This window comes from Podarcis cretensis (genome assembly GCF_951804945.1).
Source record: "Podarcis cretensis genome assembly, chromosome: 2".
Taxonomy (NCBI): domain Eukaryota; kingdom Metazoa; phylum Chordata; class Lepidosauria; order Squamata; family Lacertidae; genus Podarcis; species Podarcis cretensis.
Genome location: NC_137171.1, coordinates 122,253,259 through 122,276,984, shown reverse-complemented (window position 1 = coordinate 122,276,984; position 23,726 = coordinate 122,253,259). Strand labels below are relative to the sequence as shown.

At 45.1% G+C, this 23,726-nt stretch overlaps 1 protein-coding gene across 7 annotated transcripts in view; it reads left to right on the top strand.

Annotated features, from left to right (window-relative positions):
* The first annotated feature begins 1,268 nt into the window (after nt 1-1,268).
* Nucleotides 1,269-23,726, top strand: part of LOC307208583 (uncharacterized protein) — a 37,469-nt gene continuing 15,011 nt past the window's right edge. The window contains exons 1-4 of one of the 7 annotated variants that reach the window (XM_079963339.1): nt 2,945-3,089; nt 3,994-4,120; nt 19,718-20,236; nt 20,321-22,300. In XM_079963339.1, coding sequence (XP_079819465.1) covers nt 3,045-3,089; nt 3,994-4,120; nt 19,718-20,236; nt 20,321-21,240 — 1,611 coding nt within the window. In that variant the 5' untranslated portion in view covers nt 2,945-3,044 and the 3' untranslated portion in view covers nt 21,241-22,300. Of the gene's footprint in view, nt 1,831-2,944; nt 3,090-3,993; nt 4,121-10,076; nt 12,444-16,450; nt 16,872-17,685; nt 18,425-19,717; nt 22,301-23,726 lie in introns of those variants that run through there. The other 6 variants (XM_079963336.1, XR_013835195.1, XM_079963335.1 and 3 more) reach the window with 6 other exon arrangements.

The window sequence follows — 23,726 nt, the reverse complement described above, 5'->3', positions numbered from 1 at the left end:
TTCCTACGCTGTTCATTGTAGATATTAGTCAAACCAAACCCTGTGGAACGCTCTCCCACCAAATGTCAAGGAGATAAAGAACTACACAACTTTTAGAAGACATCTCAATAAATAATAATAATAAATAATAAACCATTAAAAAGCTCCTGTGTCAGGAGATTTTTAATGTTTGATGTTTTATTATGATTTTATATGTGTTGCAATTTAAAATAATGCATCCGATAGAAAAAGTGGACAGAAAAGTGTTTCTGTCCCCCAGTCATTAACTCCAGAACTTGAGGAGATAAGATACTGCTTCTTCATACAGAACATGAACTACAGAATCTGCTCCCACAGGAAACATGGTGGCTTTAAAAGAAGATGAGGCCCATTCACAGAGTATGAGGCTAGTCCTAGACCTCCTGCTCTAGAGAAGCCATATTGGCTGCCAGCAGGTGAAGACCTCCATATGCCCACAAGCTTCTGGGAACTGGCTGTTTTTGAGGAAAGGACTGGTGTTGCTGTTAATTTATTACTGTTAATATCAGTGCTTTTAATAATTCTTTATATCCATATATATTTTAACTCTCTTGGAGTTTAATCACTTCTTTTTCTATTTTATCGGTAAGCTGCATTGACTTCCAGTCCTGGAAAAAACACAGGCCATAAACATAATATTAATATAAATGGTGTGGCAGCCATATCCTGTTGAGCAGTCAGACACATAGGCAGCAAACCTATGGTTACCAGATTTTTCTCAATGAATCTGGGGACACTTTTTTGTTTTAAGCTGAGTAGCAACAGGGAGTCAGTAGTGGGGATGGTGAGGCAAAAGACCCTGGGCCCAAGCACACATGCATATTGTATAAAGGTGCAAAGCCCTTCTTTCGCACCCTGTGAAACATAAATGCGCAGAGTTTTTTTTTAAAAAACGGCAACAGCCAACCACCTGCAACTCCATCAGTCAAAACAAAGGGGGAAGGGGACAGGAGATCTGTACTGCTGGACATCCCTGGTTCCCCTTCGGCAGTGGCAGCGGCAGTCAGCAGCCCAGAGTCAGCCTGGTAGCGCAGTTGGCTGCCATGGCACCCGCCATTTTTCCTCGCCGTATGTTCCAGCAAGGAAAAATGGCGGGCGCCATGGCAGCAGACAGTGAGCAGCTCCTGAAGCCAGCCAGAGCCAACTGCGCTACCAGGCTGGCTCCCAGCTGCTGAGGCTGCCGCTGCCACGTTTCCCGAGGACAGATTTGCACATCTGGGGACGGAATTTGTCCAGGGACAGATTTGCAAATCCGGGCTAAGCAAACCCACCCCATTGCTTAAGCTTACATTGCAATATCCCCGAAACGCTGAAAGCAAGAAAAGGAGAAGAAGCCTTGTATGGAAATTGCAGAGTGCCTAACAGTTTCTGTGCAATGCTGAGCTCTTTGCAATAACAGGAAGTAAGCTTAAACAAAATTTAAAAAAATTCCTTCCAGTAGCACCTTAGAGACCAACTAAGTTTATTATTAGTTGGTCTATAAGGTACTACTGGAAGGAATTTGTTTTTATTTTGTTTCGACTACGGCAGACCAACACGGCTACCTAACTGTAACAGGAGTAAGCTTATAAGGAATAAAGGAAGGGTGCTGTCCCAAATGATTGGTTAAATTTTGCTGCAGTATATGAATATTCAATGCTAGATGCTGAAAGGCCAAAGGGTATAAAAGCCCCTGGAACCTGTTGCTCGAGGCTGAGACTTTGGAACTCACTATTCTGAGCCACTTTGCTGCCAGTTACAAATAAAGGAACTCTTTATTTTCTCTATTGCTGCATGTGAGTTTTCAATCAGCCTAGCAGTTTTGCAACAATGGTAAGGAGAATGTCTACGGGTTCTGGCCAAGCTGGCTCTGCTTCAAATATGTGTCTTTTTTTGGGGGGGGGAGGGGAGGGTTCTAGATGTCACTTGCTGGAAATCAACCTTCTTAAAGTCCAGAGTGCATCTCTGACTCCGCTCAGCATGAACCCCAGGAGGATACGGTCACTTTCTACCGGGAAATGGTCACTTCCTCACAAAGATCCCAGTACAGTGGTACCTCGGGTTAAGTACTTAATTCGTTCTGGAGGTCCGTTCTTAACCTGAAACTGTTCTTGACCTGAAGCACCACTTTAGCTAATGGGGCCTCCCGCTGCGGCCGCACCGCTGCTGCATAATTTCTGTTCTCATCCTGAAGCAAAGTTCTTAACCTGAAGCACTATTTCTGGGTTAACAGAGTCTGTAACCTGAAGTGTCTGTAACCTGAAGTGTATGTAACTAGAGATACCACTGTACTTAGGCTGTTTTTTTTGGGGGGGGGGAGTAAGTTATTGGGTAGTTTTTGTTTTGATAGTGTATCTTCTGTTTTTATATTGTGATTTGATTTTGTGAACTGCCCTGAGACCTGCGGGTATAGGGCGGTATACAAATTAATAATAATAATATTAATAATAATACTTCAGTTTCTCCATGTAGGTTTGGAACAAGTCCAAAAGAGAGGACACCCTTGTTACTTCTTTCTATGATTATCAGCTATTTTTAATAGTTTTTTCTATGTATATATCTTTATTAGAGTAGAATTACTTTTTAAGGATTGTGTTAGTTTTCCTGTTTTATCTGAAAGCCACCTTGACTCCCAGTCCTGGGGAAAAGGAGGCATATGCTATGGCTCTCAATGGTCACTGCATCCTGCATGGGGCGCCTGCTGGAGGAGAGGATCCTGTACTCGGGGCCTGATCCTGCAGGGCTTCTACTCCTCTCCTCGCTATTCGCCCGGAGCAACCAAGATGTTCCTCCCGCTCGGCTCCGCAAGGGTTAAGCCGAAACTACAGAGCCAAGATTCCTAGAGCGGAAGGGGATTCCTGCGCGAGAGGAGGAGCTTCCGCTTCCTGTTCCGGACTGGCGAGAGGAGGAGCTTCCGCTTCCTGTTCCGGGCCTGTCCTTCCTGCCTGACGTGGAGGGGCCTCTCCCTTCCTCTGCTTCCTTGCGGAGGAGCTTCTCCCGTTCTTTCTCCGCCGGGGAGGCCGCCTCTCCTGCCGCCTCCGGGTCAGATGCGGGGAAGGAGAGACGGAGGAAGGAGGAGGAGGAGGAGGAATGTATGTATGAGGTTTGGGGGGCTGGTCTTGGGCAAGAGGGGGGGCGATTCAAAAGTCTCTTTATAGGGTCTTCGGGGTTCTCCTCCCTCCTGCGTGTGGTGAGCGGAGACCAGGTTGCAACGCTTTATTTCCCTTAACAAAGATCAGGCTTTCCAGCCTCTTTACTATCAATATACAGTGGTACCTCGAGTTAAGAACTTAATTCGTTCTGGAGGTCCGTTCTTAACCTGAAACTGTTCTTTTAAAAAAAAAAAAATCTTTATTTTCGAACTTACGGCAAACAAGAACAAAAGAGAAAGTAACAATACAATAAACAATACAAAACACAATCTTAAAACTAAATTAAACAAAACAAAACAACAACAATTTAAAAACATATAGCATACCATTTCATTAGTCTCTCTTTCATTCCCTTATTTCCTCGACTTCCTCTCACCTCCCTTTTTGTATTCCACTTCTATTACTTGTTTCAGCAAATCCTTTCCATTAACCTGAAACTGTTCTTAACCTGAAGCACCACTTTAGCTAATGGGGCCTCCCGCTGCCGCCGCCACACGATTTCTGTTCTCATCCTGAAGCAAAGTTCTTAACCCGAGGTACTATTTCTGGGTTAGCAGAGTCTGTAACCTGAAGCGTATGTAACCCGAGGTACCACTGTACTCTGCTTGGGCTCTGCTTCCTCTGACCGATAAAGATCGCCTGAGAGAGATTTATTTATTTCCTTTAATAAAGATCAGGCTTACCAGCCGCTTTACCATCAATATAGTCTGCTTGGGCTCTGCTTCCTCTCCGAGATCTCTTATACGGCCTCTAGATACCCCAGAAGGGGATTAGAAGTATTATACTTAAGACAACACCTTGCCTTGGAGTGCTTACAAAGAAGGGAACGGTTTTCTTCTTCCAGGGATGGGTGAGCTTCGATGAGGTGACTGTGCATTTCACCAACGAGGAATGGGCCTTGCTGGATCCGGGCCAGAGAGCTCTGTACGAAGAAGTCATGGAGGAGATTCGTGAGATGATGACATCTGTGGGTACGGATCTGTTTCTCCTTGATCCATAGCTAGCAAAGGTGTGAATTACAGTAGTGCCCCGCAAGACGAATGCCTCGCAAGACGAAAAACTCACTAGACGAAAGGGTTTTCCGTTTTTTGAGGTGCTTCGCAAGACGAATTTCCCTATGGGCTTGCTTCGCAAGACGAAAACGTCTTGCGAGTTTGCTTCCTTTTTCTTAAAGCCGTTAATACCCGGGGAATCCGCGCTCCGCTAGACGAAAAAACTCACGGAACGAATTAATTTCGTATTGCGAGGCACCACTGTATTGTTGGTGTACCATCAATGAAATCACTAGAAAGCACTTTGTAATTTCTCCTGGACAAAGGAACATTCGAAGACCTCTGTTGGTTGAAAGCAAAGGCCCACGTAGTCCAGGATTCTGTTCTCATGCTTGCCAACCAGATGCCTATAGGAAGCCATCAAAGAATGGACCCATTGGCTATGAGTTACCTGCCTGGATTTCCCTTTTTTTCTGGCCAGGGAGGTCTCTTGTTGGATTGGGTGAGGGGTGAACAACTGCATGTCACGGAAACAGAAGGCTGAAGAGGTCTGCTGTGTGCTGGTTGCGATTTATTGCATTGGGGGAGAGTCCTAGTCTGCTTAACTGCATTGCTTGCAAAGCAGTGTACAGGACAGAATGGATAGAGTGGCATGGATCTGAACCTCCTCTCTGTCCCCAACGACTCACAGGAAGAATAGGAGGACCCAGCTGATTTGGGAACTGAGCTTACACAGGAGGGTTGTGCACGAGAGTGGGGAGGTGCTTAAGCCTGTTGGGGAAATGACACCCAACTTACTGTTCGGGCTCCCAAACATGTTCTAAGACCCTTGTCCAGTAAATGTTCACCTGTTATCCTGCAGCACAATTATTTCTGGATTCTGCTTGTGGAAGGGAGAGGAAAGAGTCGTGATGGGTATCTTATTCTGCCACCTGAGTAGAATGCTCACAAGGACCTCTTTTTCCCTATAAGACAGGTGTAGGGACGCCTGGCTCCCTCCCAGAAGTTGCTGGATCCCAACATCCTCTCTGTTGACTGTCCATGTTTGCTAGAGCTGATGGGACTTTTTTCAGCAGCATTTGGAGAGCCAAAGGTTCCCAATTCCTCCCTTAAGGACTTTCAACTTTAAAAAAAAACAACACACCCAACACTCTTTATCCTGTTTCTCTACATCAGTGTTTCCCAACAGGGGCCCCGGGATTTTCCAAGGGGGTCCCAGGTGAAAATTATATAAATTGGGGGCTGTACAACATGAGGCTAGGGAGCGACAGAGGGAAGTGAGAAGAAAATGGAAAAAGCCATTAATCATTCTGTTTTGGTTTCAAAATCCTGATTGGCTGGCTATCCTCTCGGCCAATCACAAGCAAGTAAAGGGGTGGCTCACCAGGGCAGCGTAGCGCTGCTTCTTCTGTTTTCCTTTGTGCATTTTCTTAGAGCAGTCCTGTTTTGTTTCAAGGTGGAGATGGCCACCTCTGAAGCTCTTGTTTGGACCACTGCTTGTAGCTGCCACCAGTGCTTGGCCAGGTGGCAGCCTGGGCCTGATCCTGAAAGACGCGGGGTGCAATCGACACCAGCGCCTAGGAGATCGGGGCACAGGGCCTGTCGGCAGTGTCGGCCTAGCCGAGTGGATTTGTCTGGTGCTGCTGACTTGCATCTAGAAAATTGCTAAGTGTCTACTTTGAACAAAGCAGTACTGAGTTCAGTGGGCCTTATCCCCAGGTAAGGGTGTGTGGGGCTATAGTGGTTTTTCTCCGGATGACTAGATCTTTTGCACCAGATCTTTTTCTCCGGATGACTAGATCTTTTGCACCAGGTCAGTGAGGACCACTTGCTTTTAAAATTCTCCCAGATATACAGAACTCCCTGTGCTCTTTTTGCAGACTCTCCAAGTGTCCCTATTTTCCAAGGACAGCCCTGGATTTACAGAAGCCGTCCCAGTTTCTCATTTGATTCCGGAATGTCCTGCTTTTCCTTAGGATTTCCCTATTTTCGCCAGAGAAATGTTGGAGGGTATGGAGTTATCCGACCCCCGAGCCATCTGAAAGCAGCCCTGTGTAGAGAAGGTTTTTAAAATGTTTTATTAAGTTTTTATATATGTTGGAAGCTGCCCAGAATGGCTGGGGCAACCTGTCAGATGGGCAGGGTATTAATAGTAACGGGACGCAGGTGGCGCTGTGGGTTAAAGCCTCAGCGCCTAGGACTTGCCGATCGAAAGGTCGGCGGTTCGAATCCCTGCGGCGGGGTGCGCTCCCGCTGCTCGGTCCCAGCGCCTGCCAACCTAGCAGTTCGAAAGCACCTCCAGGTGCAAGTAGATAAATAGGGACTGCTTACCAGCGGGAAGGTAAACGGCGTTTCCGTGTGCGGCTCTGGCTCGCCAGAGCAGCGATGTCACGCTGGCCACGTGACCCGGAAGTGTCTCCGGACAGCGCTGGCCCCTGGCCTCTTAAGTGAGATGGGCGCACAACCCCAGAGTCTGTCAAGACTGGCCCGTACGGGCAGGGGTACCTTTACCTTTATTAATAGTAAAATGATTATTATGGAATAGGACGTACCTATTTTCATCGGAGATAATTTGGAAGGTATGCTTTTGGACTGTTGTTTGTAGGTTTCCCCCTCTGTGTCAAGTAAAGGTAAAGAAAAGGTAAAGTACACCTTGACGGTTAAGTCCAGTCAAAGGCTACTTTGGGGTTGCAGCGCTCATCTCGCTTTCAGGCCGAGGGAGCCAGGGTTTGTCCACAGACAGCTTTCTGGGTCATGTGGCCAGCATGACTAAACCGCTTACAATCATTTTTCCCTCTTTAAAAATCCTGATTGACTGAATATCTGCTCAGTGATGCACAGGCAAGTCAGGGGGCAGCCTAGCACTACTTTTATTTATTTTTTCCTTTTTGCATTTCTTGGAGCAGTCCTGACTTGGTTTTCAGCTGGAGACGGTGATCCTTGAGGCTCCTGTTTTGACCACTGCTTGTTGCTCCACCAGTGCCAGGCCAAGTGGCAGCCTGGGTCTGACTCCGCAAGAGGTGGGGTGCAATCCTCCCAGTGCCTAGCAGATCAGGCTGCAGGGTCCGTCGGCAGAGTTGGTCTGGCTCTGCAAGACGCGGCACGAAATCCACCACAGTGCCTTGCCAAGTGAATTCGTCTGGTGCTGCTGACTTGCATCTAGTAAATAACTTAGTGTCTACTCAGAACAAAGCAGCATAGTGTTAAGTGGCCCTTACTCCCAGGTAAGGGTGTGGGGCTATGGTGTTTTTTCTAGGCAGCCACTGCTCCTCCGGATGACTAGATCTTTTGGCACTAGGTCAGTGAGGACCACTTGCTTTTTAAAATTCTCCCATATATACAGAACTCCCTGTGGTCCTTTTTGCAGACTCTCCAAGTGTCCCTATTTTCCAGAAACAGTCCTAGATTTACAGAAGTCATCCCAGGTTCTGATTTGATCCTGGAATGTCCTGCTTTTCCTTAGGACGTCCCAGCGAAATGTTGGAGGGTATGGAGTTATGCAACCTCCAAGCCATCTGAAGGCAGCCCTGTATAGGGAAGAGTTTAAGTTTAATGTTCTATTATGTCTTTATATATGTTGGAAGCCGCCAAGTGGCTGGGACAATCCAATCTGATGGGCGGGGTGTTGTTGTTGTTGTATAGTTGTGTCCGACTCTTTGTGACCCCATGGACCAGAGCACGCCAGACGCTCATGTCTTCCACTGCCTCCCTCAGTTTGGACACACTCAGGTTCGTAGCTTCGAGAACACCGTCCAACAATCTCGCCCTCTGTCGTCCCCTTCTCCTTGTGCCCTCCATCGTTCCCAACATCAGGGTCTTTTCCAGGGAGTCTTCTCTTCTCGTAAGGTGGCCCAAAGTATTGGAGCCTCAGCTTCACGATCTGTCCTTCCAGTGAGCACTCAGGGCTGATTTCTTGCAGAATGGATGCGTTTGATCTTCTTGCAGTCCATGGGACTCTCAAGAGTCTCCTCCAGCACCATAATTCAAAAGCATTCATTCTTCGGCGAGCAGCCTTCTTTATGGTCCTGCTCTCACTTCCATACACCACTGCTGGGAAAACCATAGCTTTAACGATACGGACCTTTGTCGGCAAAGTAATGTCTCTGCTTTTTAAGATGCTGTCTAGGTTTGTCATTGCTTCTCTCCCAAGAAGCAGGCATCATTTAATTTTGTGACTGCTGTCACCATCTGCAGTGATCATGGAGCCCAAGAAGGTAAAATCTCTTACTGTCTCCATTTCTTCCCCTTCTATTTGCCAGGAGGTGATGGGCCCAGTGACCATGATTTTAGTTTTTTTGATGTTGAGCTTCAGACCATATTTTGCGCTCTCCTCTTTCACTCTCATGAATAGTTTCCTTACTTCCTCCTCACTTTCTTAATCTTAATTCTCGCTTGGGATAATCCAGTCCAGCCTTTCCCATGATGCATATAAGTTAAATAAGCAGGGAGACAATATACAGCCTTGAGGTACGCCTTTCCCAATTTTGAACTAACTGTAGCTTCTTGTCCCACATGGATGGGGTATTATTAGTAAAATTATTATTATTATTCTGGAATAGAACGTATCTATTTTCATTGGAGAAATGTTGGACGGTATGCTTTTGGACGCAGGTGGCGCTGTGGGTTAAAGCCTCAGCGCCTAGGGCTTGCCGATCGAAAGGTCGCGGTTCGAATCCCTGCGGCGGGTGCGCTCCCGCTGCTCGGTCCCAGCGCCTGCCAACCTAGCAGTTCGAAAGCACCTCCGGGTGCAAGTAGATAAATAGGGACCGCTTACCAGCGGGAAGGTAAACGGCGTTTCCGTGTGCGGCTCTGGCTCTGGCCAGAGCAGCGATGTCACGATGGCCACGTGACCCGGAAGTGTCTCCGGACAGCGCTGGCCCCTGGCCTCTTAAGTGAGATGGGCGCACAACCCCAGAGTCTGTCAAGACTGGCCCGTACGGGCAGGGGTACCTTTACCTTTACCTTTACCTATGCTTTTGGACTGTTATCTGTAGGTTTCCTGCTCTGTGTCAAATAACTGGGATCAAATAAGTGTTGTTTACTTTTTATAATACAGTACAAGGAAGATCTCCCTCTGAAGCTTCTGGACTCTCCTTCCCTGGAGGTTTCTAAGCAGAGGGTGGATGGGCATCTGTCAAGGATGCTACAGCTGAGATCCCTACGTTTGTATGGGTTGCACTAGAAAGATGACTCTTGGGGTCCCTTCCAGCTCTATGATTCTTATGTTTATCTGCTTCAACAACATTTCATTATGCTCCTATTATTTTATGTAGTTGTATTTTGTATATATCATAAAAATATTATGATAAATAAATTATAAAAGAGGTTCTATTTGCAAACAAAACATTTCAGTAGCTACCTTTCTACCGGTAGGAAGGGGTTGGGGGCCACAGTTGGGAAAAAATGGGGGAACTCTGCTCTGCATCATGTTTCTACATTTAACAAAGGGAAGGGCAAGCTGCCATTTAGATGAGGAGGATTTTCTGTGGATGATGCAAAATGCAAAATAGAGATGCAAGCAGCCTCAAATCAGCATAAAAAGTCCTGTGTGGATGAGGCCTTAAACCAGGGGTCGGCAAACTTACTGAGCCTGGGCCGGTTCACTCCTGTGGAGATCTCAGCATGGGCCAGATTGGGCGAGCGCACACCCACAAACACTATTTCTGGTGTGGAGAAGGCGTCTGCAGCTTCCTGTTGGTTGCAGGAGTTTCCTGCATCAAATAGGAAGCCCCGCCAGCACTGCAGAAGTGAGTCGCTGCGATGCGCTGGTTTAGCGCAGCATGCGGAGACTTGCAGCGTGGGCGGCAGGGTTCAGGGTGGCTCGGGGCTCGGTTAAACGACCCCCTTGGCCAGATGTGGCCCAGGAGCTGTAGTTTGCCAACCCCTACCTTATACAGACACATCATTTTACCACTTTTCCTTTTTAATCCATTAGGAGATGTTTCGGAGTTCCTGACTGAAGGAGAACAATCAGAACTGTCACGTGAAGGAGCTGAGGAGCAGAAGGAGCAACGGAAACTGCGGGTTCAAGTTGGAACCTACAGAAAGGAGGGGACCCAAATGCAGAAGGTGGGGAGGGAATCCACTGCTTCTCAGGTTAATGAAAAACAGATTTGCAGAGAGAAGCATGAATGTACTGTGTGTGGAAAAAGATTTCCTTATCGCTCAACGCTTACTTCACATCAAAGAGTGCACTCGGATGAAAAACCATATAAATGCTTGGAGTGTGGAAAGAGTTTTAGGCAGAGTGGTAACCTTACTTCACATCAAAGAACTCATACAGGGGGAAAACCTCACAAATGCTGGGAGTGTGGAAAGAGTTTTAGTAATAGTGGCTCCCTTACTTCGCATCAAAGGACTCATACAGGGGAGAAACCTCATAAATGCTTTGAGTGTGGAAAGAGCTTCAATCAGAGTAGCTGCCTTAGTAGGCATCACGCAATCCACACAGGGGACAAACCGTATGAATGCTTGAAGTGTGGAAAGTGTTTCCGTCAGAGGAGCAGCCTCACTAGACATGAAAGAACTTATACAGGGGACAAATTGTGTGAATGCTTGATGTATGGAAAGAGCTTCCATCATGGGGGCATCCTCACTGGACATAAAAGAACTCACGCAGGTGAAAAACCTCACAAATGTTTGGACTGTGGGGAGGGCTTCAGGCACAAAGGCACCCTCACGAAGCATCAAAGAATTCATACAGGGGACAAACCGTATGAGTGCTTGGAGTGTGGAAAGAGCTTCAGTCGCAAAGACTCCCTTACTTTGCATCAGAGAAGTCACACAGGAGAAAAGCCTTATAAATGCTGGGAGTGTGGCAAGAGCTTCCGTGAGAGTGGCACCCTTACTCGGCATCAAAGAACTCATACAGGGGAAAAGCCTTATACCTGTTTTGAATGTGGAAAGAGCTTCAGTCAGAGTTGTCACCTTATTGATCATCAAAGAACTCATACGGAGGAGAAACCTCATTAATGCTTTGAAAGAGCTTCAGAGACGTTAGCTCCCTTAATATGCATCATACAACCCACACAGGGGACAAGCCATATTACAAATGTTTGGACTGTGGGGAGAACTTCTGATATAGTGACTCCCTCATGAGGCATCAAAGAATTCATACAGGGGACTCTATGCAGTGTTGAAAGAGTTTCAGTTGCAAAGACTCCCTTAGGTAAAGATAAAGGGACCCCTTACTGTTAAGTCCAGTTGCGAACATCTCTGGGGTTGCGGCGCTCATCTTGCTTTACAGGCCGAGGGAGCTGGCGTTTGTCAGCTTTCTGGGTCATGTGGCCAGCATGACTAAACTGCTCCTGGCGCACGGAGGACCGTGACGAGTGCCAGAGCGCATGGAAACGCCATATCCCTTCCCGCTGGAGTGGTACCTTTTTATCTACTTGCACTGATGTGCTTTTGAACTGTTAGGTTGGTAGGAGCTGGGACTGAGCAACAGAAGCCCACCCCGTTGCAGGGATTCGAACTGCCAACCTTCAGATCAGCAAGCCCAAGAGGCTCAGTGGTTTAGACCACAGCGCTACCTGCGTCCCTCAAAAAGACTCCCTTACTTTACATCAAAGAACTCACACAGGAGATAAACCTTATAAATGTTTGGAATGTGGAAAGAGCTTCATTCAGAGTTGTCACCTCACTAGCCATAAGATAATTCATACAATGGACAGCCCTTACAAATGTTTGCAGTGTGACAAGAGCTTCAGTTGGCAGTGGGAGGCCCCATTAGCGAAAGCGCACCTCAGGTTAAGAACGGTTTCAGGTTAAGAACGGACCTCCGGAACGAATTAAGTTTGTAACCTGAGATTCCACTGTAATTACTCCCTTCCCACACCTCCCTGTTCTTCATGCCACTCTCTTGCCTGCTGTGAAAAGTGCTGTGGAGATTTTGTGGCTGGAATCCACAACCCTGAGATTTAAGAGTTCCATTCTTTGCTGACTGAGCTGCCCATGAGATTCGTTCAGTGGATGTGTATTTAGATCAGCTGGGTATATTGGTAAGCTATATGAGAGAGCTGGTGGAGCCAGTGTGGAATTCAGCAACAGTTAACTTGGATATGGTTTTGACTTGGCCTATTTTTTTTTCTGAGTAGACAAACATAAGTTTAAAAGTTAAGTTTTATATTAATATTTTGTGTTTCCACATGCATCATTTGCATATTCTGTTGCTTATTTTTCCACATTCAGTGTGTAATATGCGCTGATTTCTGCTTGATACCCTTTCACTCATATCTTTCATAGGTTAAAAGGCATTTCCTGGTCTTCTGTTGATTTATTTAAAATAAATCTCTCCAAACACTTATTAGCCTCTCAGGTCCTGTTTGTTCACCACACTCTTGCCCATTTGGGCAAATTAGGGACTTCATTTTCAATGTTTTCATGAATTCTTGACCACCATGCATCCAGGTAAGGTAGGGGAAAGGTAATCAGAGAAAGATGTTGGGGACCTCTGGAATTGGTCCTTCCTAGTAACAGAGGGACCTGAATCTGCAGCCTCTGAGGAAGGGGGTTTTGCTCATGAAACCTTGAACATGACCTCAGAAGAGCCTAGCTGGTGGATCAGGCCATTAACCCAACTTGTCCAGCACACTATTCCCCCAGTGACCAAGCAGGTGCCTCTGGGAAATTTGCAACCAGGAGTTCAGTACAACAGCACTCTTTAGGTGATTCCCAGGAACTGGCAATGAGGAATCTACTTCCCCAAACAAGTGGAGGCAGTGCACAGCTATCATGGCTGGTGGTCAGTTGTAAAAGCACGTGAACGTAATAGGCCGTATGGTAACAAATGCAAGTTATTTACTAGAAACTACTTATCAAAAATTAGATGCCTCTTCTCATAATGTCAAAATCAACACTGTGACATAATATAATAAAACGTAACTTTTCAGTTGACCACCAAGTCCAGTATGTACAAAATACAAGTCCTGTATTGTCAGTGCCGTAGTGCATTCTTTTTTAACTTCTTCATCTCTCACATTTTTCTGTCTGACGTATTCCTTAGAAGAGAGGCATGAAATAGTCTTCTAAGTGTCCGATAAAGATGATTGGGTTGGCAGACAAAAGAAACTGCCACTGATGGGTGCTGGCACAGGCTACGAATTTGCCTAATTCTCTCTTAATTGGTGGCTATTACTGCATTTTGCCTTAGTGAATTGCAGAGTTTAACAGTGTTAAGAAGTGCTTCCTTTAGTTTGTCCTTAATCTGCGCACAATTAGCTTCATTGAATGTCCTGGGACAACAGTATCCTAGAGGAAGAAACACCTCCCTCTCTCCTATTTCTAAACAGCATGCATACCTTTATACATCTCTATCATATTTCTCCATAATCGCCTTTGTTCCAGATAGTAATTCCTCATATTTTTCTAACGCCTTAATTATTTTGTTTGTTCTTTTCCCAATGTTTTTTTGAATCTACAATATTATTTTTGAGGTCCTGCAACCGGATGCATACCATTTTCTAAGGGCAGCTGCACCACAGATTTGTATATCAGCACTATGATATTGGCAGCTTAGTTTTGAATCTTTCCCTAAAACGGCATCGACCCATTTCACTACTTTCACACCCTGTGCCAATATCTTTACTGAGCTATCAGCTATGATCCCAAATGTCACTTTCCTTCTCAGTCATCACCAATTCAGATCCCATTTGCAGATGTGTTAAGTTAGGATGCTTTTTGCTTGAAGGTGCACTATATAAATTTGCTTACATACATTTGGTTATGTCATTGTCTTTAATAATGTTTTCCACCAGTTTCCCCAAAACAAACATGAAACTAACTAACGTGCAGTTTCCTGGAAACTAAATCCCTTACATTGGCTTCCCTGTTGGAGGAAAAGAAATTGGGCAGTCTCACAGACAAGTTACCGTACATATTTTTTTATGTTAGAATACTTGACTTAGAATTCTTTAATGGGTAAATTCCATTGGCTTTGGGTGATTTCTGAACACTTAAGATCTCTAGTTGCCCATTTTTCCACACCTTACCCTAGATGGACTACGAATAAGGGAATTGCTTTCCTTTTCCAGGGATCAATGAGCTTTGAGGGGGTGTCCTTGCATGTCACCGATGACGAATGCTCCCTGCTGGATCGAGGCCAGAGAGTGCTGTACAAGGAAGTGATGATGGATATTTATGAAATGGTGGCTTCTGTGGATAAGGATCCTTTCCCCCTTGATCAATAGCTAGCGAAGGTGTGAACTCCTGTTGGTGTAATATCAATTAGACGGGGTGTTCTTAATTTCCCCATGACAAAGAATGTATGAAGAGCCCTGTTGGGTCAAAACAAAATCCTATGTAGTCCAGCATTCAGATGCACACAGACACACGTGTGAAATGTGATTTTACAGACACAGTCAAAGATTAGACACATTGGTTAAGAGTGAAGTTTGCTTAGCAGTATACACGACAGAATGATGGCGTGGCAGATATTATGAAGAAGAAGAGTTTGGATTTGATATCCCGCCTTTCACTCCCCTTCAGGAGTCTCAAAGCGGCTAACATTCTCCTTTCCCTTCCTCCCCCACAACAAACACTCTGTGAGGTGAGCGGGGCTGAGAGACTTCAAGGAAGTGTGACGGGCCCAAGGTCACCGAGCAGCTGCATGTGGAGGAGCGGAGACGTGAACCCAGTTCCCCAGATTACGAGACTACCACTCCTAACCACTACACCACACATTTAGTTGCTTTTTCAAGGAAGGTCATCTCAAAGCAAGTTACTGTAGGTTGCAAAGATTAAGGCCACAATAATTCTTTAAATTCAAAAGCCTGGCTTAAAAGAAATGGGAAAAGTGTATTTCTGAGGTTTGATGGCTCATAATACCACTTTCTCTAGGAGTAATACCATAAAATTATATTTCAATGGAGGTTTCAAGTTTTATCCTTCTGAAATGTCCAGACTAGGGGAGGGTTCTTGATGGGATATATTTGTGCTGCCTGTGGTTCACCCACCTCCTTTGCCCCAACCTCCAGCCCAAGGAATCTTCAGAAGGGAGTTGCTGCCGAGGACATTGTGCGCTTTTTAATAAACTGAATAGAATGAAAGAACCTGAAGCACAAATATAAGATGAGGGACACCTGGTTTACTAGCAGTGCATGTGAAAAGGATCCAGGAGTCTTAGTATACCATAAGCTTAACATGAGTCAACAGTGTGATGAAGCAGGAGCAAAAATTCTGGGCTGCATCAACAGAATTAGTGTCAAGGAAAGTAATAGTACCACTTTATTCTGCCTTGGTCAGACCACACCTGAAATACTCTGTCCAATTCTGGGCACCACAATTTAAGGATTTTGACAAGCTTGAAAGCCTTAGGAAGAGCACTTGAAGGAGCTGGGCATGTTTAGCCTGAGGAGGAGACTGAGAGGAGATATGATAGCCATCTTCAAATATTTTAAAAGGCTATCACATGGAAGAGGGAACAAGCTTGTTTTCTCCTGCTCAGAAGGGTAGGACTTGAACCAATGGCTTCAAGTTACAAGAAAGGGGATACCGACTAAATGTGAGGAAGAGCTTTCTGACAGTAAGAGCCTCTTGGACGTTGGAACGGTCTCCTTTAACGGAGATTCCTGCATTGGGTCTGATCCAACTCTGCAATTCTATAATTATGATTCTAATATTCATTCCTTTCTACTTGCTTGTTTTATTATATATTTTAAGTAAGGATGTTTTAAGGATGTTGAGATCAAATTGTTATTGTGCATTTTAACGTATGCATGTGTGCATTTTATATAGGTGCAAGCCTCTTAAACATGACACAATATTGATTTACTTTGTATCTGAAGAAGTGTGCATGCACACGAAAGCTCATACCAAGAACTGACTTAGTTGGTCTTTAAGGTGCTACTGGAAGGAATTTTTTTTGTTTTGACTATGGCAGACCAACACGGCTACCCATCTGGAACTGATTTACTTTGAGACATTGTAACTTGCTCATCATCAAAATAGGCTCCCAGAATGAGGAGAAAGGGAAAAAGCCAAGTTACCTGTTCAAAACTGGTTCTTCTTACAGTGACAAGCTGTCACAGATCAGTGGAGGGAGGTGAAGACCTGGTTACTTCTTTTTTGATTACAGTATTTGGTTTATTTTAAAATAGTTATTCATATACATATATTTTCACCATATGAGAGTTTAATGCCTCTTTAATCTGTTCACTGGTAAAGATTATCTTTTCTACGATCTCCTACTCCCAATTTGGAGAAAAGGTGGGGCATTAATAATGATGATGATGATGATGATGGTGATACGAAGGCTGCCCATTATTAATATAATAATAATAATAATAATAATAATAATAATACTCCGGCTTTCAGTGGTCACATGGGGCACCTGCTGGAGGAGAGGATACTGCCCTCGGGGCCTGATCCTGCAGAGCTTTCTAGAAAAAATCGGGACTCCTCTGCTCCCTCTCCGCCAGGAGCAGCCAAGAGGTTCCTGCCGCTCGGCTCTGCAAGGGTTAAGACGAAGCCACCGAGCCAAGATTCCCAGAGCGGAAGGGGAGTCGTGCGCGCGAGGAGGAGGAGCTTCCGCTTCCTGTTCCGGGCCAGTCCTTCCTTCCTTCCTGTGGGACGCAGGTGCTTTGCCCGGAGGCGCCTCTTTCCGCCTCTTCTTCCTTGCGGAGGAGCTACTCCCGTTCTTTCTCCGCCGGGGAGGCCGCCTCTCCTGCCGCCTCCGGGTCAGATGCGGGGAAGGAGAGACGGAGGAAGGAGGAGGAGGAGGAGGAGGAGGAATGTATGTATGAGGTTTGGGGGGCTGGTCTTGGGCAAGAGGGGGGGCGATTCAAAAGTCTCTTTATAGGGGCTTCGGGGTTCTCCTCCCTCCTGCGTGTGGTGAGCGGAGACCAGGTTGCAACGCTTTATTTCCCTTAACAAAGATCAGGCTTTCCAGCCTCTTTACTATCAATATACAGTGGTACCTCGAGTTAAGAACTTAATTCGTTCTGGAGGTCCGTTCTTAACCTGAAACTGTTCTTTAAAAAAAAAAAAAATCTTTATTTTCGAACTTACGGCAAACAAGAAACAAGAACAAAAGAGAAAGAAATAAACAATACAAAACACAATCTTAAAACTAAATTAAACAAAACAAAACAACAATTTAAAAACATATAGCATACCATTTCATTAGTCTCTCTTTCATTCCCTTATTTCCTCGACTTCCTCTCACCTCCCTTTTTGTATTCCACTTCTATTACTTGTTTCAGCAAATCCTTTCCATTAACCTGAAACTGTTCTTAACCTGAAGCACCACTTTAGCTAATGGGGCCTCCCGCTGCCGCCGCCACACGATTTCTGTTCTCATCCTGAAGCAAAGTTCTTAACCCGAGGTACTATTTCTGGGTTAGCAGAGTCTGTAACCTGAAGCGTATGTAACTCGAGGTACCACTGTACTCTGCTTGGGCTCTGCTTCCTCTGACCGATAAAGATCGCCTGAGAGAGATCTCTTATACGGCCTCTAGATACCCCAGAAGGGTATTAGAAGTATTATACTTAAGACAACACCTTGCCTTGGAGTGTTTACAAAGAAGGGAACGGTTTTTTTCTTCCAGGGATCGGTGAGCTTCGATGAGGTGTCTGTGCATTTCACCAACGAGGAATGGGCCTTGCTGGATCCGGGCCAGAGAGCTCTGTACAAGGATCTTTTTCGCCTTAATCAGTAGCTAGCAGAGGTGTGAATTATCGTTTGTGTACCATCAGTGAGATTACTAGAAGGCGCATTGGTAATTTCTCCTGGACTAAAGAACATTTGAAGAACCTTGTTGGATCAAAGGCCCATGTAGTCCAGGATTCTGTTCTTACGGTTGCCAATGTGGGGAAGAGGACTAACGTGTTTCTGAGTGTCAGAAGAGGAAGAATATGCACAGCAGTCCTTTGCAGAGTTACTCCTAAGTAAGCTCCACTGAGTTCAATGGGTTGTACCTTCCGGTCAATAATGTGTGAACCATGCCAGCCTTAAGAAAGGATAGAGGAAGCAGACAGATTAATTTGGAAACAGAAAAACATGTTTAAAAACTGTTGGGGACTGTTGCAGCGGGGATGTCCCATTTGAGCTTCTCCAGGGGCAGGAAACTATCTAGGGCAGGTGAATCTCTGGAGGCTCCCTTTCCTTTTTTTTTTCCATCCCAGGAAAGTGCTGCTTGTTTTGCCTTCTGAGCTCCTCAAGAGGGATGAAAGTGTCTGATCCTGCAAACCTAGCGAGGATGGAAGGAGGAAGATGGACGGTTGACCTGGTCAGGCTGTCTCCAACCACCTTTGAATGTTCCCTCCCAGGACCTCCAGAGGGATCTGGTGAGTTGCAGAGAATGGAGAGGGGGATCTGTGGAGATGTTTGGAGTGAGGAAACTCCCCTGGCAAGAAAACGAGAAAGGCTGCAGGGCAAGACTACTGGGCTGTGAGAGATAAAAGGTAGAAAAGGAAAGGAATGTTTTTCAGTGGTGGCATGGGCGCGGGATTTTTGGTGGGTGGGCAGGACTTTGTTAGGGAGGCAGAACCGGCGTGATTGGTCAGTTAGTTATGTGTTTCTAATGTCATATTTGAGTTTGGCGGCTGCCCCCCACCCCTCCTTGGCTACACCCATGAATGGTGGTGTGAAGAAAATTCTTTTTCAGAGTATAATATTGTGTTGGGTCCTGAATCTTCTGACACTCACTGGTAGCTACAGCAATTGCCAGATCAGGGACTGAATGGGCTTCATCTGAGTATTCAGACAGATTTTTTTTGTTTGCAGCAGCCAAGCTGCCAGGTCAGCAGTGAGAGACTTGTGGGTCATGGCGGCAGTCCCTCTCTAGCCCACGAAGCCATTTTCCTGAAACCGTGTCCTGCTGCCCTACATATGTGGCTTCAGGGGTGGGACGTGCAGGGACCAGGATGTGACTGCAAAGGATATGTATCAGGAGCATGAAAATGCACCACTGATTGTTCCTTGGCACCTGAGACAAGATAAGGACCAGTTGCTTTTTAAAATACTCCCATATATACAGAACTCCTGGTATGCCTTTTGCAGACTCTCCCAAGTGTCCTTATTTTCCAGGGACAGTCCCAGATTTACAAAAGTCATCCCAGTTTTCAGATTTGATCCTGGAATGTCCCACTTTTTCTTAAAAGGTAAAGGTACCCCTGACCGTTAGGTCCAGTCACAGACAACTCTGGGGTTGCGCGCTCATCTTGCTCTATAGGGCAAGGGAGACGGCATTTGTCTGCAGATAGCTTCTGGGCCATGTGGCCAGCATGACTAAGCCGCTTCTTGTGAAACCAGAGCAGCGCACAGAAACGCCGTTCTATTTACAATCAAAACATTTGAATAGCTACCTTTCTACCTGTAGGATTGGATGGGAGGCCAAAGGAAGGAAACAAGGTCAGAAGGGGGCCAAGGCCAGGAAAAGGTTGAAACTCTGTTCTACATTATGTTTCTGAATTTAAGAGAAGTTAGGGCAAGCTGCCAGTTAGATTAGGAGGATTTTCTGGGGATGATGCAAAATGAAAAATAGAGATGCATCAGCTTAAATTCAGCATTAAAAGTCCTCTGTGGATGAGGCCTGATAGAGACACAGCATTTACCAGTTTTCATTTTTAATCCATTAGGAGATGTTTGGGGGATCCTGACTGAAAGAGAAACAACCGAAGTGCCTCGTGAAAGAGCGGAGGAGCATAATGCGCAACGGAAACTGCGGGTACAAGTTGGAACCTACAGAAATGAGGGGACCCAAGTGCAGAAGGTGGGGAGGGAATCCACCGCTTCTCAGGTTAATGAAAATCAGATTTGCAGAGAGAAGCATGAATGTACTGTGTGTGGAAAGAGATTTCCTTATCGTTCAACGCTTACTTCACATCAAAGAGTGCACGCGGGTGAAAAACCATATAAATGCTGGGAGTGTGGAAAGAGTTTTAGTCAGAGTGGTAACCTTACTTTGCATCAAAGGACTCATACAGGGGAGAAACCTCATCAGTGCTTTGAGTGCGGAAAGAGCTTCAGTAACAGCGGCTGCCTTAATAGGCATCATACAACCCACACAGGGTACAAACCGAATTACAAATGTTTGGACTGTGGGCAGGGCTTCAGGCACAGTGACTCCATTACGAAGCATCAAAGAATTCATGCAGGTGAAAAACCATATAAATGTTTGGACTGTGGACAGGGCTTCAGGTCCCGTGACTCCATTACGAAGCATCAAAGAATTCATGCAGGTGAAAAACCATACAAATGTTTGGACTGTGGGCAGGGCTTCAGGCACAGTGACTCCCTTACGAAGCATCAAAGAATTCATACAGGGGACAAACCTTATGAGTGTTTGGAGTGTGGAAAGAGCTTCAGTCGCAAAGACTCCCTTACTTTGCATGAAAGAAGTCACACAGGAGAAAAACCTTATAAATGTTTGGAATGTGACAAGAGCTTCATTCGTAGTAGCCACCTCTCAAGACATAAAAGAACTCATACAGGGGATAAACCTTATAAATGCTGGGAGTGTGGAAAGAGTTTTAGTCAGAGTGGTCACTTTACTTTGCATCAAAGAACTCATACAGGTGAGAAACCTCATCAGTGCTTTCAGTGCGGAAAGAGCTTCAGTAACAGTAGCTCCCTTAATATGCATCATACAACCCACACAGGGCACAAACCATATTACAAATGTTTGTACTGTGGCCAGGGCTTCAGGTACAGGGACTCCCTCACGAAGCACCACAGAATTCATACAGGGGAGAAACCTTATGAGTGTTTGGAGTGTGGAAAGAGCTTCAGTCGCAAAGGCTCCCTCACGAAGCATTACAGAACTCACACAGGAGAAAAACCTTATAAATGTTTGGAATGTGACAAGAGCTTCGTTAGTAGTAGCCACCTCTCAAGACATAAAAGAACTCATACAGTGGATAAACCTTATAGATGCTGCGAGTGTGGAAAGAGCTTTAGTGACAGTATCCGCCTCACAAGACATAAAAAACCTTCCAAGTGTTTAGAATGCGGAAAGAACTTTTGTTGCCGCAGCCACCTTACTAAACATCAAAGAATTCATACAGGGGACGAATCTTACGACTGTTTGCAGTGTGGGAAGAGCTTTTCTCACAGTAGCTCCCTTACTCGGCATCAAAGAACTCATAGGAAGACATCTTAGAAGGTTTTGGAGTGGGGAAAGATCTTCAGTCACATCAAGATCTCCTACGGGAAGCAAACCAAAGATTGTGCTCAGTGTTAGAAATGGCTTCTTTATCTTTGTTTGGTTTTAATCTTGCTTACCTCCCTCTGTTTAATCATAGGCTTTTGCTTGTTCTGAGGCCTTTTGAGCCTAGTCTGCCTCCTAATGTCCACAGTTGAGTAGCAGGGTTTTGTATTAGATTTTCTTGGTTTATTGGCTTCTCCTTGCATCATGGCAGTTTGAACTTGGCAAGGCGAAGAGTGGGCTTGCATTAGACAAGGAAAAAGATACTGTGTAGATGAGGCAAAATAAAATATAGAGACACAAGCAGTTTCAAGTTCTTAAAGTCCAGTGTGGATGAGGTCTTTACACGGTCTTTTACCAGCTTTCTTTTTTTATTCACCACCACAGCAGCGATTTGTATCCCGCCCATCTAACAGGGTTGCCCCAGCCACTCTGGGCAGCTCCCAACATATATAAAAACATCTCCCATTAAAAGGTTTCCTTCTATAGGGCTGCCTTCAGATGTCTTCAAGGTTACTCATCTCTGACATCTGATGGGAGGCCCTCTGCCTGGTTCCCTGTAGCTTCTCACATTGAGGGAACCATCAGAAGGCCCTTGGTGCTGGACCTGTGGTCCTGCTGTGGCCCCAAAACTTGTTGATGTAACGGAGTGCTTTCCTAATAAAGAACAAAACTACGAATTGCTTCCAGTAGCACCTTAGAGAACAACTAAGTTTGTTATTGGTATGAGCTTTCATGCGCATGCACACTTCTTCAGATACAAAGTGTGCATGCACACGAAAGCTCATACCAATAACAAACTTAGTTGGTCTCTAAGGTGCTACTGGAAGGAATTTTTTTATTTTGTTTCGACTACGGCAGACCAAACACGGCTACCTACCTGCAGCTACACATTGCTTGTCCTGTTTGGGCTGTGTGTCCGAGACAGTCAACCCCTTGGGCTTGAAGCTTTGGGGGGGCTTTGGATCATAAACACAAAGTTAATAAATAATAATAATAAACAACTTGAATCAGATCCTGTTTTTGTAGCATGCATGCACAAACACATATATAATTATATCTATATATATGTATGTGTATATAATTTTATTGTTTAAAATTCTTGCTTATTCCCAGGTGGGGTGCCTCCTTCCCCATTTTCGTTTTCCAGTTTTTCCTACACATCTTTGTTCTTCCGCATCCGTCCCATAGGATATGACATTAATCTCTCAGGTGTTTCCAGAAGCTGCAAAACACAGAAATCTTCCTTATGGTTGCTATGCTGCAGATTGATTTCCAGAGGAGAGTTACGTAAATTTACAAATACATAGTTTATTTCCTTTGGCACATAAAACATTCCTTGCATTTAACGTTCCGTATTTTGCACTTACGCATCTTTATAATAATTTTAAGGGATTTATCCTAAGGAAACTGGAGATTTTAAGGGCCTAAGCTGATTTTATTTGAATTTTATCGTTCCTACACTGGTCATGTAGGTGTCGGTCAAACCAAACCCTGTGGAACTCCCTCCCATCAGTTGTCATTGAGATAAATTGCTACACAACTTTTAGAAGACATTTTAAGGCAGCCCTGGGTCGGGAAGTTTTTAATGTTTGATGTTTCATGATGCTTTTATATGTGTTACAATTTTAAATAATGCATGGGTTAGAAAAAGTGGTTAGAAAAGCATTTCTGTCCACCAGTTGTTAACTCCAGAACCTGAGGAGATAAGATACTTCCTACAGCACATGAACTACAGAATCTCTTCCCCTAGGAAGCATAGTGGCTTGGAAGGAGGATGAGACCCATTCATGGAGGATTAGGCCAGTCCCAGACTTTGCAACTCCTGCCCTAGAGAAGTTAGATGGGCTGCCGGCAGATGAAGACCTTATGCCAAATAACCTGGGACCTGGCTGTTTTTGAGGAAAGGGTTGGTGTTGCTGTCCTTTTAGTATTGTTAATATCAATATTTTAAATACTTCTTTATATCCATATATATTTTAACTCTTGAAGTTTAATCACTTCTTTTAACAGTAACCTGCCTTGACTTCCCGTCCTGGAAAAAGACAGGCCAAAAACATAACAAACGGTAATGATGATGTCCATGGGTTCTGGCCAAGCTGGCTCTGCTTTACACATGTGTCCTTGGGGGGGGGGCGTGTTTCTAGATGTCGCTTTCTGGATATCAGCCTTCTTAAAGTCCAGAGTGCGTCACTGACTCCATTCAGCTTTCCCTTGTCTTTGCCTCATGAAACCCAGGAAGACAGGATCCCATTCTACTTGGAAAGGGTCACTTCCTCACAAAGATCCCAGTACTTGGGGTTTTTTTTGGGGGGGGGGTTGTTATTGGGATGTTTTTGTTTTTGTTTATGTATTTTGTTTTTATATTCTGATTTTATATTGTGAGCTGCCCTGAGATCTGCACATATAGGGTGGTATGGGAATTTAATAATAATAATAAT